Source organism: Corvus hawaiiensis, chromosome 11 (assembly GCF_020740725.1).
Source record: "Corvus hawaiiensis isolate bCorHaw1 chromosome 11, bCorHaw1.pri.cur, whole genome shotgun sequence".
Lineage (NCBI taxonomy): Eukaryota > Metazoa > Chordata > Aves > Passeriformes > Corvidae > Corvus > Corvus hawaiiensis.
In genome coordinates, this window is record NC_063223.1 from 17,155,806 (window position 1) to 17,172,442 (window position 16,637).

The following is a 16,637-nucleotide window of genomic DNA, read 5'->3' on the forward strand; positions in this document are numbered from 1 at the left end:
GGGAAGAACAGCACCGCTAACACGCCACATAAATCAGTCATCTAAATTAGAATACACAAATCCACTCCAGAAAAGTTTAATGTAGGTTCCTGGGGCATCATATTCTGAAAAAAAAAAAACCCCAAAACCAAAGTACAGTACAAAGAAAAAAAGGCAAACAGAATTCCCCAGTATTTAAAATAATGAAATGTAGCAAAGCTCCATCTGTTACAAGGCTGCACCTCACAGCAGCTGCTGGAAGCAGCAGTCTCAGCCTGAGGACCAGAAGGCTTCCCCACCTCCCAGAGATGGCCTGGAATAAGCAGCACCCAACCACAACACTTGGTTCCTTAGGGAACTAGTAAGACTCCTTGAAAGGAAAAGGGCAGACTCTGTACTGCAGTGAGCTGCTCAGCATCCCTGCTGGGACATGAACCAGACAGGCTGATCCCATAGTGCTGAGGCTCTGCGAGAACACATCTCCTGGGAGGAGTGGCACCTTCCAGCAGATCCCACCAACTGCATGGCAAAACCTACTCCTTTGAGAAATCCTGGTATCAGAGGAAAAAGAGCCATTACAACAGCCAGACAGCAGACCAGGACGGGATCTGAAACACACCACACTACTAGCTGGGAACAGAAACAAGCAATGGATCTCGAGTTAAGAGGTCAGCCCAGTTACAGCCCCAGTCCCAGGGATGTCTGGTACCCTGTCTACCATTCCTTGAATTGAAGAATATTAGCATAATTTAGGCAAGGACCTCTGGCGGTCTCTGCCTCACCCCTGTCCCATTCAAAGCAGGGCCAACTTCAACACCCAGATAGTTCAGGGCCTTCTCCAGATAAATACTGAGTTATCTCCAACCATGGAGATCTCAGGACTCCACTCCAGCACACCCACAGTAAGCAGTGCATGGGCCATGGCAGTACTTTTGACGTACTCGGGCTACAGAGCAGCCACCTTGGAGCCAAGAGAGAGCTGCTTTCATTCCATCTATCAATTTTCATATGACAACAGTCTAATTTGATATGGACCCTACACCTAAGGGCAGTGACCCATGGCTGTTCCACTCCACTGCAGGGCTGCTACAAAGCACTCATTTCCAGAGGTACAATGCTCCAAAAGCAGCCCAGCCTCACTGGTGTGCAGCCCAACCTGACAGTAACCACCATAAGAGCTGAGGGAAAGGCTGGAGGAGCACTTATTCAAACAATGGAAAACACAGAGATTCCTATGGAGAACAAAACCGTGAGCTTGGAGGAGGACCTACATCAACAAGGAACCAGCTGATGTCAGACAGCCTCAAAAACATAACAAACATTAAGTAACCCAGGTGCACAGTAAACACTGCAGGCATGACACTGCCATCATGAAAAAGCTATGATTACAGTTGGGAGAAAATATCAAGATATTTAAAGCCTGCTGGGAAGCAATAAAACCTTTGCTGACACCAACTCCATGGACTCCCCAACAAATGCTAAATACGAACAGTGAATCTGCAGATCTAGATGCCCACTGAAGAACTGAGATAAATAGAGGAGTGGTGGGAAGGGCTGAGAGACTTCCTTCTCCTTGCCACTTGCCTCGCAGAGAGGAGAAGCACCTCTTCCCTGGTGCTGGCAAAGGGCCCTCTTCTGTGGCATGTGCACCATGCCAGGTGAGCCTGCTGTCCCCACTCTGCCCTGACACGTGCACATGTGAAGGCTGAGACACCCTCCAGACCACAGGGATCACCAGATTTTCTGCTGTGATCCCAGCAGGAGCACAAAGCACCCCAAAGGCCGGTCAGGTGCCTCCAGGAGCTGACAACAGCCTGGCCCGCGGCCCCTGTGGCACGGCCACCACACGTGGGAAGGAATGTGTGCCCAAACCCCGTGGGTCAGGCAGATGGAAGGGCAGGCTCTGGACATCCAGGACGGTGGCAGGGAGCCGGGCATCCCGCGGCCCGGCCCCAGGCAGGCAGGCAGAGAGCAGGCAGGGCAGGAGCACAGCGGTTTATTGGCAACACGAGCAGAGGCGGCGGCGGTGGCGGCGGGCCCCGAGCAGGGTGCGGGGCGGCGGTGCTCCGGCGGCGGGGGCCGGGGCCGCCCCGGGCCTATGTCAGCGTCTCCCCCTTGGTGACCTACAGGAAAAGGAAAAGCCTTAGCCAGGGCCGGCCCCGGGCCCAGCCCGCACCCGGCCCACCGCCCCGCTGCTCACCCGGGCCTCGATGTACTCGATTCTCCGCTCCAGCGCAGTCAGCTTCTCGTTCAGGGTGGCCAGCCGGGACCGGCACGACATGTCTGCGGGGAGGCGGCAGTGAGACACCGCGGGCACAGCCTGGCTCGGCCCGGCCCGGCCCGCCCCGCCCGCAGCCCCCGCCGCCGCCCCGCGCCCTCACCGAAGGAGTTGAGGAAGTCCGCGATCTTCTTGATGGAGCTGGTGATCACCTCGATGTACTCGCGGTTGGCCCAGTCCTGGTGGATCTCCCGCTGCACCGGGTCCTCCTGCACCGACATGGCCGCCGCCGCCGCCGCGCCTGCGCGGGAGCCGGGCCCCGCCCGCCCGTCCGGCGCCTCAGGGCCGCGCTGCCGAGGGCCCCGGGCCGGCCCCGCCGCGCTCCCCGCCGCGCTCCTCGCCGCCGTCCGTGTCGCTGCCGCTCGGCTCCTGCGGAACGCGCTGCCGTCAGCGCCGGAGCTGCACCCCCGCCCTCCGCCGCCTTCGAGAGGCGCAGCCCGGCAGCCCCTGCTGTACCTCCTCAGTGGGGCTCTCCGCCGAGTCCTCCTCGTCCTCATCCGAGCCCCTCTCCTCAGAGGCCTGAGTCAGAATTTCTTCTCCCTAAGATGAACGCGAAAGATCTGGACTGAGTGTATGCGAAGCGGCCAAAGCATGCCAGGGTGGGATGGAAGAAAAGGGCATTTTGTTGTCTTCTTAAATAAAAAGACTTAGAGTAAAAAAAAATCAGGTTTTGTTTAACTGTCCTGCTTCTACAGTGGAAGATGAAGAGCCGGAACTGGCTTCTTTTAAAGCCACACGTGAAAGTGTGGGAACCTGTTCAAATAACCTTTATCTCTTCCCTCTTGTGAATGAAGTTCTTGCCAAGGAACAGCCAAAAAATCCCCATACCTGTTCATTACAATCAAATCTGACCCTTCAGTGCAAGAGCCTAGAGATGAAGATTCTTAATCTTGAAATAAAATGCTTCTTTCTCCTGCACTAGACATGACTGTACTATGCTCACACTGAATTTGGCCTTTTGGCTATACCCATGCACAAGGGGAGATTTAGAGTTGTCGGGACAAAATGAGCATTGTTCTCTCCCAGATTTTAATTGCCCCAGGCAGGGCAGTGATGCTCACCTGAAGATCCCGATTTTTGAGGATGCCGACCCAGAAAGCCTCCTGGCAGTGGTTGAATGCCAGCATTGCCTTCACTCGGTACACAAATTGTTCCAGGGACTTCTTCAACAAAGGCACATGGTTGGTCAGTCCAATGTCTTGGTGAATCTATGAAACAATAATAAAATCTGATGAGGACTGATTCTTGCCTAAGTGTTCTGGCTGTTTAAAAGCCATCGGTTACCAGGTGGGATGGACATGAACCCCACAAAGCTTGGCCAGATTACATCACTTCTTGGCCAAATTACAGCTATTGTTAAAAAATAAAGCTCAGATCAGTATTTTGTCTAAAATGATCCCTTGTAACAATCCAAACATCTATATTCACTCAGATTAAAAAAGAAGCCTCAGTTTTTGTCATGAATTCTAGAGAGAGGCTAGTAACTCCTCTGCTGAATTCCTAAGCTTAGAAAAGAAAAAATGAGAAAAGGTGTTAAATACACCACTTCCAACACAATCTTTTCTTGCTCAATGCCTCATGCAATTCCTTTGCACGGCATGTGTGTGCACTATAATCTCCAAACTCAGCTTCTCTGGACCAAAAAAGCACTGGCTTTTGGAGAACTAGGACAGGAGGAACAGATGGAGTTGCTGTAAGCAAAAACCACCAGAGGAAGGGCAGCTATGCCAGGTATCGTAAGAGATTTAGCTCTGAGTGAGCATCTCCTCCTGCTAGGCTTCAATCTGCAGTACAGATTCTGCAGTCATTGCTAAACCAGAAAGCCTGTCAACCTGCCAAAACCTGCACAATTCTTTTGTACGTAAGTATTTTCCTCTTTCATAGGAATACTTTGTAATATTCTGGGATTAAGATGTTCTCATTAGATATACTCTGAATTCAGGTCACCTGCATTCTTGGAAGAGTTCAACATGCCTGAGCAGAGGGACACTGCTTTGCTTCAAGTTCTGCCAACAGGGAATGGGTAACTGATTACCAACAGCAAGCTGTTCTCTAGCCTGTGTAACAGGCAGGACCAAGCAATCATCAGCACTAATCAGAACCAAAACAGCAAAACCCTTGCTAATGACACAATCAACACTCACAGCGCTCCCTGGGCCCTGGAACCTGCCCAGCTGTGTGCAGGCAGTTTGGAGACTCAACAAAGTGCCACGGCATTGGCAAAAATCTGTCTCCAGAAACTGTCCACATGCCCAGGGTTAGATATGTAAATAGAAAAGAGGCTTGGTGTGAAAGGGGAAATGACAGGGGAAGCTGATTGCTGTTGCCTGCTGTGTAATGCTCTTTAAAGCCACACGTATTGAGGGAGAGTGACAAATCTTAGGTCACACAGCACAACGGGTCAGTGAGAATCCATGAGGTTTGTATGAAAGTGAAATCAAGGTTGGTTTAACAAATGTTGGTTGTCAGCTCCTCTTCAAACAAGTATGGAGCATTCATGGCATACATTTACTTGCCCCAGATTCAGTTTCTGCCTTCTCATTCTTGCAAAATGATTTGGCACAGAGACCTGTACCAGAGCAGCGGCAGAACTGGGTGCTCACTAATTGCAGCTCTGTGCTAACAGGGACCAGGGGACACAGTGCTTGAAAATGCTGATCAAGTGCAAAGACAAACATGACATGGAAAGCTGCAGTGCTGTTATCCTGCTTACAAGGTGAATTGTGACTTTAAAGCAGGCATGAGGATTTCATTTTCAAACACAAGAAGGACTTTTTAGCATTGTCAGGGTTTGTGCCAGCTTCCAATTCTCACCCTGTGCTGAGAGCTGCAACAGCATGTTCTGATCTTCAGCTACATTTCGATGCTCCGGATGCCAGCTCTGGCCTAAATGGGTAGCAAATCTGGCTTGGGAGCCATGCTGGTAGCTGGCTTTCCACCTTCAACTACTTTGGTAAAGCTCCCTTCTTGGACAAGTGTTCATGAACCTTTTAGGAGTTGGGAACAAAGCAGCACACATGAAGTTCTTTCTTCTTCTGTGTGACTCTCTCTTGCAACAAGCACTGTCTCTCCACACTGTAAGCAAAGTTCTAATCCTCTCCTTCCTTCCTGCCCCAAGTCTCCTACAGAGACAGGCAGTGTGTTACCACCCTCCTCCTTCTCCCTTTGCCCTTGCCAACGTAACAACAGAAAAGCCACCTCAAGAGGACTTTGAGCAGGGCTTTTCCCCATTTGCCTCCTGTTGCTGATTCCTGTGACTGGCAAAGCTTCTCTCCTATATTATCAGTCTGGCATCTGTACTTTGTTCAAGGTCTCTAAGGTCTTAGCTTGTGTCCTTGGAAACACCCCCTGTACAGATGCCAACAACCAAAAATGTCCAGAACCTCTGGCCTAAAAAATATTATGCCAACCTCATCTAACATCCAAGTCAGCCACTTCCAGAATAAATGCTTCAACTTTTGGGCTATTAAACAAGGCTATTTCACCTTCTCTCAGAGTTTTGTTTGCACAGACACTGCTGGAAGTGTGCAAGTAGAACCTGCCTGTGCCCTGGAAAAGCAGTGGAAGGGAAATAATACCATCCTTAGGACAGGAGTTTGTGCTGCAATTGGAACTTATCTTACCTTGGAATGGCCACACATGTGATGAAGTTGCCTGGTACTCAGCTGCAAGGTTTTCAGCAAACTCTGCACATCATCCTGCAATAAATAAGTAGACAAGCAAATCATTCTCAAAGGACTTTTCCAGAGAGAAACAAGAATATTGAAACAGCATTAGTCTTAGCAATCCTTTCAAAGGGTTATGATATAGAGGTAAGATGTGTGTATGCAGGAAATATCAGTCATGATTCCCAACTGGTTGCAGCCAGTTCTGTCCCCAGGATTACCGTGTGCTTTTTAAAGCTGTGGTCCAGAAGAGGCATGGCAAGCTTCAGAAACGCTTCTACAAAGAGGCGGCCGTACTATAAAAGAGTGATAAATATATCAGACAGCAAATTTAAACTCCTTATCAAAGAACCATCACAAAGTCAGATGAGATAATGATACATTCTTCCAAGCTACCCCAGAGACTGTTCTTGCTTAGAAGAACATTATATTCATGTGAAGGCTGTACTGGAATATATAGGCTCAGTAAAGCATCCCACTTTAATCACTGCAAAGAGAGGCTAGAAGGACAAGGTCTCATCATTGTACACATCCCTGGTTTAATCCACCAGGCACCTGGGAATAAAACTGAACTAAATGCAAGATGTTAGAATCACTATGCATATATATGTATAGCAAAGTATAAGGAACACAGTATCTGCTTCTTCCAGAGAATCCAGTACCCACTCTACTGCACTGGAGGCAATGATTCAAAAAAGCTGGTACTTAAACTGCTCTCTTCAGTTATTTTGAACTCTTGCTTACCTTCAGGCAGATGCTGAGTACAGGCCTGCTGTCAAACACCTACATGGACAAGAGGAAAGTAAGAGTCAGATCAGTCCATAAGTCTAAAAAAACCATGTAAGCAACAGCACCCAATTGAAAACAGCCTTTCATGGCACACCCCTGTGAATGTGTGAACTCTGCTTTAAGGCAACATCCATTCTCAACTTTCAGCAGGAACATCACGTAAGCACATGAACTGTCGTGGCTCTCAGGTGGAAGCCCTTGACAGGATGGCTGTTTGGGGGTCTAAGGTGCACCTTTTGCAGATGGCACAAAATTATCTCAATGAGTCTAAAGTTCTTAACAGTTTGGGACCCAAGAGACCCAAGCCCAGCTGATGGGCAAATAACCACATAATGAACAAAGCAAAACTGAGATGGGCAAAATAATGTGAAGGTACCCTGGTGCTGCTATGGACTAAACTGAACTATGGACAAAACTGAGCTAAGTGGTCCAGCTCTACCCTTTATGCTCTCAAAAGGCATCTGGAGCACAGGTAGGGCTCCAGTGAATGCTGCTGTATAGAAAAACCTGGACTTGAAAAACCTGGGCTTGCCAATTATCCCTTCAGATACGTAAAAATAAACAACGACCAACCTTCCCAAGAAGAACAGTGCAGCTGTGCTATCACCTTCTGCCCCAAACAGTATCACACTCACAGACACTCAAAGAACCAGCTCCAAAACTGACGGAGGGAAATATTTCATCCAGTGGGACTGGGCACAGATTATTACTGGCTTTAATTACCACCCTCAGGTTGTTCCACTAGTCAGTCACATTTCACGTTTTTCCCCAGTATTCATGAGCCTGGGAACACCAGGCCTTGCTGGGAATTTGAAGGTAAAGGCAGGACAACCAGAAGCTCACCTTGACCAAGTTAATGAGGATGTGGAAATTCCGCACAGCAATGTTCCAGCGCAGCAGCTTCTCCAGTTGCACCTATGGGATGCAAGGGGACAATAACCCAAGATGGTGCATTTCCTCTCACCTTGCTGGATGTGCTTTCAGCAGTTGCTGTACCCAAAGCACTGCTGTTGTTGAAGAGAGAGGAACAAAGCTTCACCACAAGCATATGTATCACAGCAAAAACACTCCACGGCAATTCCGGCCTGTGGCTTTAAGTGCTGGGAGTTAACTCAGTTCCTTGCTCTCAGAGCAGCTCTTGGTTGCAAAATAATGTTGTGCTCCCACATAGACGTGCAGAACAACTGCACAGTTTAGTAATTTGCTCATTAATGCCTATTTTCTGGTTACAGCTTCTGCTGGATTTACTACATTTTTGACATGGTGCAAATCAGGAAAAAAAGATGCTCCTTATATGTCCCCCTGTATATCAGTGTTGATATACATTGATGAATGAAGGTGTCTGAGTGCATTTCCTACACAAAGTTCAGAAGTAAATTCCTTTCCAAGTTATACATCTTTATTGTACTGTCCAGTTTAACTTGAGCTTTGTTCCCCTCAGAGAGTCCAGTGCATTTATTTTCCTACCTCACTTGAGTCTGATGGTTTCCCAGCTGGGATGCTTTTCACTGAACTCTCCAGCTGAGCCATCATTACTCTGAAGAAAACTGGGAATGTCTGCCTATGGAGAAAATGAAAAAACTGCAAGTCAGCTCTGAGTATCTAGATAGGCTGCTTGTCACCAAAATGGTGGGGAAAACTCAAATGTTGCCCAGCTGGGCATCCTTCTCAGTAGGAAATCACAGGATTAAGACTCATAACCATGTCTAGCCCAGCCCAGTTGCCCAAACAGATGGAGAATCCTGGGAAGTCACTACCACTGCCCCGGTATGAACCACACCTAGACACCACCGCTTCCTTGTAGCTCTGGGGGTGCACAATAGAAGGCTTGTAGCTCTCAGCATAAGATGATTTTGGAAGTTTCAGAGTGCAGGAACATTCTTCATCCCTGCTTCCACATTCCTATGCCAGGGGCAGCAGCACCCTGAGTGCGTTTTTGCACACTGCATACCAGCCCAGGATTGCCTACAGCCACCCCCAGCCTCTGAGGGTGACTTTTGGAGTGCTTTATACCACCACAATAGCACAGAGACAACACACCTGATGACAGACAGCAGCTCATTTTCCAGTTAAAATGGTTCACAGCAATAAACTCAACATCATGTTCAGCACGGGACATTCCACTTTGGCATAAAGCTACCATGTGCTACCCTGTTGCATAGTGCCAAAACAATGTTTACAAGTGTCCAGAGTAGCCACCACAGTACCAACATGAAACCATAACAGGCCCCAAAATAAGAAAACTAAGTATTTAAAAGCAGAAATTGCCATTATGCATATCATAGAATTCAAGGTTTCTATTGTTATAATTACCTGCTTAGGGTAGGATAAGTAGAAGAACATCCATCTTTGGCAGAGTTCATCAGTTCAGGAACACCAACACCGGAGATTTCCTCTATGGCTTTCAGGATGTTATCTGTGTGCTCCAGGTAGACACTAAATCCAAAACCAGCATAGCTGATCAGTAGATATTATGCAGAATGACACGACAAGGCCTTGAACACCACCCTACCTGAAACATGTGGCCTAAAACTGTCAAGCTCTTCCCTGCCGAAGGTAATCACATGCAGGAAACCCAAAGCACTGCTTAGAACTCTCACAGTGATGTCATTAAAAGCTACCATGATCTGAAACGTACCTAGATTCAGTATTTCCTCATTCTTATGTTTAGGAAGGACAGGCTGGGAAGAGGATGAAGTGGAATTGCCCTTTATGAAAGAGAACATTCAAGAAGTATGGGTGACACTGAAATGGCTGCCTGCTGTAGGCCACCTGTATCAGGAACAAGCCAACAAAGCCTTCTACAGACAGCCAGGAGTACCCCCATGTTGCAGGCCCTGATCCTCATGGCAGACTAACCACTGTGACACCTGCTGGAAGGACAGCCCAGCAGGGCATAAGCAATCCAGGAGTCTCCTGGAGGGCATTGATGAGAATTTCCTGACACAAGTGACAGAGGACCTGATGAGGAAAGGTGCTCAGCTGGACCTCACACTTCAAACCAAGAAAGAAACTGTGCTTTAGAAACAGTGTAAAAACAGGGCTTTAGGCCAAGCTGTGCAAGCATGAGGGTTGTGATTCAGAGGGGCCATTCCTCTGCAGCAACAGTAATCATTAAAATAAAGAGTGTCTTGGCCTGCCTGAGGGAATGGCTTGAGCCTTACCAGAGCAGGGTGTGCAGGGCACTGTTGAACTGGCTGCCCTTCTCTCGGTCTCCACTGGGCTTTACCCAGGACTGGCAGAGGAACTGCTTTGCTAGAGAAGCTGTGGAATATAAGGGATAACTTAGTGAAAGAAGAATCCAAAAAATTCCTTCTTCCATATAAAAGCAGCGTGTTCAAATGATTTTTTGAAAGATCACAATATCACTACTCCTCATGTGCCTGAACTTTCTAAGTCAGAATGCATTTTCCCTAAAAAGCTGCAAGGCCAAAAGGATATATATCATGATAACAAAATATTTGCACATCCAGTGTGTCCCTGGTCTGGAATACCTGTTCACATCAGAACCATGATCCACCTCTGGCCATTTCTGACAAACTTAAGTTAAACCTTATTTGTTTGGCAGTTCCTACAGTGTGCCATGTGTTTGCTTTTAATTAGGCCATATGCAACCCTTAGGGTATCCATTTCTAAAAATGGAATTCCACTAACAAGTGACTTGGCCCTTTGGCCACAGCACTATAATAATAAATGTGAAAAGACAAGTTTAAAGTTTACAGATTTCTGAAATCAAAACTGCAAACAAACCCGCTTATCTCTTGCAGAAATGTTTAAAATCAGGAAGTGATTAGTTAAAATATCTTATTCCCTACCACACTCAGTCAGTAGCTCTCCCAAAGTGGGACTGTTTAAAATAGTAAAATAGCCTTTAAAGAGGGAACTTACAATTCTGTGTGGCTATGGGGATTGGAGAAGGACAAATTCTAGAGGTGTCTTAGTATGACAAGGAATGGCTGAGAGAGGCAACTGTCTGGAGTCTTAATTTCAGTGTGTGCTGAAGTGGAGACCAAGTAGTTTTCTTGTATATTCCCTACAACCATGTCTGTCCCTTATCTGCTGTTTATCTTACATAATGGGTCCCAATCCATGAGAGGAACTTTCTTAACTGAAAACATTTGTTGCATGGGTCTAAGAACTTACAGGTTTTCCTTTTTCTGCCCTGGAGTAACAGCTGTATTTGCAGCTCATTTCCATAAATTTTGGAAATGAGCTGTCACAAACATCTGTACTTACAGTAGGAAGTTACATCAGATTAAGTCTGTGATGAGTCACCTCCATAACCAGTGATTAAACTGGTACCAACACTGAACAGCAGGCTCGTGCTTAGAACTCCTAAAAGCTGTGAAGCTCTCATTTTTAAAAACACCAGCTAAGAGAGCTGGAGTCTGCCTGTCTGCATGTGACTGAGGCACAGCAGAACAAATACCAAAGAGGTTCCGATATATTTACAGTTGTTCCCTTCGTTAATGGCTAGGACTGTTCACCCAGTGAGATTACCAGGATGCAAAAAGGAAATCTCTCCCTTAAAAGGCCAAAGACCACAAAAAAACTAATCTGAGATGAGTGGCTCTTCACACATTACCCATTTTCTCCTTCTTCCAGCCAGACATGGGTTTCTCAGCGATGGCAATCAGGAGCTGAGTGAGGATGTAGGCACAGTGGAAGCTGGGAACACTCTGCTGGAAATTCAGGAGGTACTGAAAACTCTCACTGAGGGTAACAGGAAAGGGAAAAGGTAAAAACAGCGTAGACAGGGTAATGTCTCAGACACACATAAATAAAAAGGAAGCACTACACCATCTCATATCCAAGTCTCCCTATCCCAGTGTTTTGTCCCTGGCAGTGCCCTTCTGAAGAAAGCATTATCAGCCACTAATACATAGGAATTCAGTCACTGAGAAACTTCCCTCAAGCCCCAGCCACTCTAAGTCTAGCAACAGCTTTATATACTGCTTTTGCCTAGTGTACCTGTAAGCATTTTAACTCTCCAGAACACAGTCATTCCTTCTGTGAATCCTACTAATCTCCTTGTCTCAAACAGCATATAAACAAATGAGATCCACAGATTCATGCGTCTTTTACATTTTATATTTTTTACTCCTTTTCATGAGGTTTGACTACACTGCCATTCAATTAAGTACAAAGCTCTGTTTGAAGTGAGTGTAGTCTCTATGAGAGCTCCCAAACACACATTTACCCATAATGCCCACACAAAACGGGGAAAAATCCCTGAAATCTGTTCATTTCAAGCCTTGTGAAATAGATTCTACCTTATCAGTTCCTCAAGAAGAAGAAACTCTGTCTCTCCTGGCTTTAGCCGGTCTGCAAGCACCTGGAGAGCTGACCTCAGCAAGTCAGTATTTTCATGCTGAGAAAAACCATTCCTGAGGGGGAAAATAATCCAGTTCAACATCAGATTAGAAGAGCTATCAGATGCAAATGCATATCTAAGCATATTTGGCAAGATGAAAAGTAGAGGAGCTGGATACTCAAGCAGAGTCCTGCAGTATGAAAGTTATAAAGGGACACAAAAAATTGAAAACTCAATGGGAATGGAAAGCCTTGAGCACAAACAATACTAACTTTTCAGTTAGACTATAGCTCTAGCTTGGTGAGGAGAGGCCATTTCCCATAACTGGAGGTCCATATATACTAAGCCAAAGCTATGGAGACCTGAAAATAAGAGGATGTATAATGACAGTTGCTGTCCGAATGCAGCGATTGTGGGTGGTGGTCACCTCCTGAACAACAGGTAGGAGCCTAACAGGGAGGAAAACTCTAAAGATCTTCATTATTTCTTGCACAGTGTCTGTGAGGGTATGTATGCTAGAAAAGCTCAAATACATCCACATTCCAACTCTACAGACTGAACAGGTGGGCTTGATAATGGTAATGCTCAAGTGCACCTGTACCACACAAGTTAACGAACAACTGGTAATATAAGAGGCCTTGACTAAACATATGTAAAAGGAGCTGTAATTTGTTGAATGTAGTGGATGGACAGCTCACCCCAGTATATGGCTGTCTGACCTACAGCAAAACAGAAATATTTTATACTGGACAGCAAAACTGAGCTTGAGCTGCCTGTTACAAAGTGGACCAGGTTCTCTGATTTACAAGATAGATGGGCTCATGAACAACCAACATTCACTCTGGCTAAAGAAAGAATGACAAATCTGGGAATAGTCAGGAGTGGATCTGTGGTCTTGAGGTTCCAGTAGTGGCCAACAGGAGAGGCAGACCTCAGACTTGACTTTTTATGCAGTTACTACTGTTTATGAAGTACAACAAAGGTAAAATGCTTTCCACATGCAAATCTAAATTGGGGTTTAGAAAGAAACTTTTATGATACTATCCTGGATTATGTTAACAGATGCAGAAGTCTGCAGGCTGCACAAGCATTTCCGAGTTGGACATTTGTGAATCCAGCTTGAATGCATCAATAGCATTGGCTTGTTGCCAATGCACATTCATCCTTTTCCTTTGCAGAAGAAATTCTTCTATCACTCAGGATTCTGGCAGTGACAATTTAGCAAAGGATGAGGGGAAGGAAATGGGAAAGGATGGGTAAGAAATTCCAGGATCCCTAGGCAGAATGGAAGTTTCACAGCTAGGTGTGCCAGAATAACTCTTATGCTGATCTTGACCCAAAAGCCCATTGACTGAATTCTACCCAGCTCAGCGCTTCATCGCCTACAGCTTTAGCGCAGCTCACAATCAGGCAATGAAGCCTGGCTTAACTAAGAAGTGCTTAGAAGTCTCCACCCACTCCAGTGGGTTGTTTTACATAACTGGCAGGCCTTTCACGGGGTGCAAACACTTTAAAGGAAAGAAACAAGAAGAGGAAGCAATAAATGGGTACAGCTATGGACTTTTCTTTTAAACTCACCAAGCAAATAAGGAGCGAAAAGTCAGTAACAGCAGTTGGTAGCAAGAGGACATCAGCTGATGCTCCTGGATGTTCACTCCTGGTTCATCTTCTGCACCCTGATTTTGTACAGCTGCCTTTAATACAGAACAAATAATTCATTAAATGCTATTCCAAACAAAGATAATGGCACAAGAATCCATTTCCATAAATTCCATGTTTAAAAAACCTCAAGAAAACAAAGTGACTCTTTTTCCCCCAAACAAAATGGAAAATATCTTTACAGGAGACAAAACTTGAGGGTTTTTTGGTCAAAATTGCTGCCCACTGACCTGGAAGTAGTTGTGCATGTTCTCCATGTGCTTACACAATGGCTTTAGTAGATTAACCACACACGTAGCAACTTCCTTGGGGGATCTCTGACACAGATGGGAAAAGCCAATATCCTTGTTGCCTCTTTCCTGCAGCAAACCCAAAAGTTAAAAGTTGTTTCATCAGCCTTTCTTGAAAATAACCTCAATTGCTACATCTTAGACTGCTGCCAAGCAGTGCAATTCCTGATGTCATACAGGGTCAGGGAGGTCACAGGGTAGGAAAGATGGCTTCTGCTGAACAAGCACCACCAACTCAGACAAGTGCGTAACATTTGACTAAAATGATAAAACTGATGTGACACACAGCTCTGTTAGAGAATCATTTAGGCTGGAAAACACCTTTAAGATCAGAGAATTCAACACTTTACTCAAACACTAAGTGAAGGCAGTCTCTGCACATGGGAATTAAGATAGGTAGAAAAACAAGAACAATGAATATGACAGAGCCCATCAGGTTGCAGTGCATTTCTCAGTTTAATGCAGTGGGACATGCATTTACTTTTCTCCTGAAGGCGTCAGCAAGGAGTCCCTGCACTCAGGGGGATTTCCAATGCAGAAAAAGCAGAAACATGGATGCAGCAGCTTCTGCTGGCTGCTGCAGCCATCTGGCCTGGATAACCTGGGTTGCTTCTTGAACAGCACAGCCAGTCTCCCCAGGGAGGGCTAGGAAAAGGGTCACTTGAGTTTTGAGGCTACAAGACTCCCTCAGTTAAAAACCCTTTCCTGAGATGTGCAGAGAACCAGATGCTGCAAACACTTCAGCAAAAGCAGTGTACACAAGTCTCTTTTGAAAGAGCAAGGGCTGCTCTAGCACAGAGCTGGGTGTCACACTTCCATTCAACTACCAAATGAAAATAATTCTGAAAAACATTTCTCGGGAAAGCCCTGGAGGCCCCTGATGTGCTGCTGTTCTTGCCTTTGGAAAGGGCACCCTCCTTGTGGAGCCCGAGGGCAGCACATGTTCCAGCTTCCAGCACAGGTCATCCAGAAGGAAGCAAAGCTCAGCAGGCCCCAGCTGCACAACTTCACAAGCCTGCAATGAAAAGAACAGTTAATCCCAGGACGCAGATGTAACGGTAGTGCCTTGAAGCTCAAGTTTACCCTCTCTGTTTCCAGTTATGTCTCCTGGATTAGTTAACCTCAGGAGGGACTTATTTGGTAGATGACTGGTTTTATGGCTCCCTCATGGCAGGTATGGGGCACTGGTTCCACTTACTCAAAGGACAAAGCCATCCTGATGCTCTAAACAGCTGAGGCAATGTCAGTACAACTTAACAACTGAGGAAGAACAGATTTATAGACATTGACATTGAAAATAAGCTCCTGAGGATAAAAAGAGGTTTAAGCCCAAAGAGTCACAAAATTCACCAAGTAACAGCCAAGAAGTTAATTTGAAATAATGCCACATGGCCCAAGAGACTTCCAGTTGGCCTGTGACCTGCATGCACAGAGACAGCTGTCCTGCAAGAGCAGACCAGGCTGTGCTCCAGCCTGCCATGGCCTTTTCGCATTTTATGCATTTACTGTAGCCTGACAAAATGAGACTCCAGATGGACTCAGCCTGCCTACAAGGAGGGTAACAAAATTGAGCACTTCTATTTTCCACAGCCATAGCAATGCAGTTTTATACAAGCTCCCAGATGATACACGGGAACCTGCTCACTGAGAGCACCTCCATGACTCCAGTCCCACATTTGTGCTGTTTAGGATCTCCTGATGCCTTGAGACACTTGAGTTTTTGCAATACAGGCTTTACTTTATGCCACAGGTTCTTTTTGATAGGCAGTACTTCATGTATTTACCACCCCATAGCTTACCTGTGCTCAATATTAGAGCCCCTTTCTTCCCCCCTTCTTCTTAGAGCTAGACATGTTATACAGTATCTTTCTCCTTTTATGCAATATTTACATTAGTTTGTTTTTAACATTGCTACATGACATACCAGTTCTTCTCAGGAAAGTCCTTTTTTTCTCAGTGCCTTGAAGTACTTGGGGCCAAATGCTCTCCTGGTCCCCAGCTCACAGCCCTGGACCAACACATCTTAACACCAACCTGTTGTGCACTTCAGTGGAACAGAGAGGGCCAAGGCCTCTGAGAGAGGCCATTACACAAAGCCTCACCAGTGTGGGTTTCAGGCTGCTCCACTCACCTCTGTGTGCATCTCTGTGTCCAGGACAGACTTTGTGAGCAGCCCACAGTGCAGCACGGTGAACACCTCGAGGTCCAGCTCTCGGAAGTACGGGCGATAGCTCTGCAGCTGTGCCAGAGGATTTCCTGCCTCTCTATCAGCAGCAGTCTGAAAAGGAAATGGCAGGAGAGTGGCCTCTGCAGGGGCAATTTTCAAAATTCTGATGGGAGGCAGGTGCCAGAAAGCAGAATTCAGCCACTGACTGTGATTAACTTTGGAATGAACAACCCCTGTCTCAAAGCTTTTGTTTATGCATCTATGGCATCTTCCCTGTTCTGTCTTCCTTGCAAGTCCCCAGGGCTATACACCTACCTTGTCCAGCTCGGAGAGCTCAGTATCAGGCTGGTTTCCCTCAGAACTGTCATCTGCTTGAGAACGATCTGCAGAGCCAGCTTTGCTGCCATCAGCTTTCTTTTTCCTTCCTTAAACAGAGAGGCAACTTCAGAATCAAAGGCTACACTGTGCTCAGCACTGGACAGCACAGGCTGTATTT

The 16,637-nt window shown here is 46.4% G+C and overlaps 2 protein-coding genes across 2 annotated transcripts in view; both read right to left on the reverse strand.

Moving 5' to 3' along the window:
• Positions 1-60: 60 nt before the first annotated feature.
• Positions 61-2,513, reverse strand: BRK1 (BRICK1 subunit of SCAR/WAVE actin nucleating complex). The gene is made up of 3 exons (XM_048315477.1): positions 2,361-2,513; positions 2,180-2,262; positions 61-2,102 (listed from the first exon to the last, which is right to left on the reverse strand). Exons 1-3 carry the CDS (start codon positions 2,476-2,478, stop codon positions 2,076-2,078), a joined length of 228 nt encoding a protein of 75 aa, XP_048171434.1. The 5' UTR covers positions 2,479-2,513; the 3' UTR covers positions 61-2,075.
• Positions 2,403-16,637, reverse strand: part of FANCD2 (FA complementation group D2) — a 36,638-nt gene continuing 22,403 nt past the window's right edge. The window contains exons 28-44 of the mRNA XM_048315468.1: positions 16,457-16,566; positions 16,106-16,252; positions 14,873-14,989; positions 13,915-14,043; positions 13,604-13,719; positions 11,985-12,098; positions 11,297-11,424; positions 9,876-9,975; positions 9,025-9,147; positions 8,179-8,272; positions 7,555-7,626; positions 6,667-6,705; positions 6,144-6,218; positions 5,881-5,955; positions 3,319-3,465; positions 2,714-2,797; positions 2,403-2,626 (exon numbers count right to left, since the gene is read on the reverse strand). Of these exons, the coding sequence (XP_048171425.1) occupies positions 2,537-2,626; positions 2,714-2,797; positions 3,319-3,465; positions 5,881-5,955; positions 6,144-6,218; positions 6,667-6,705; positions 7,555-7,626; positions 8,179-8,272; positions 9,025-9,147; positions 9,876-9,975; positions 11,297-11,424; positions 11,985-12,098; positions 13,604-13,719; positions 13,915-14,043; positions 14,873-14,989; positions 16,106-16,252; positions 16,457-16,566 (1,760 nt within the window). The 3' untranslated portion in view covers positions 2,403-2,536. The remainder of the gene's footprint in view (positions 2,627-2,713; positions 2,798-3,318; positions 3,466-5,880; positions 5,956-6,143; positions 6,219-6,666; positions 6,706-7,554; positions 7,627-8,178; positions 8,273-9,024; positions 9,148-9,875; positions 9,976-11,296; positions 11,425-11,984; positions 12,099-13,603; positions 13,720-13,914; positions 14,044-14,872; positions 14,990-16,105; positions 16,253-16,456; positions 16,567-16,637) is intronic.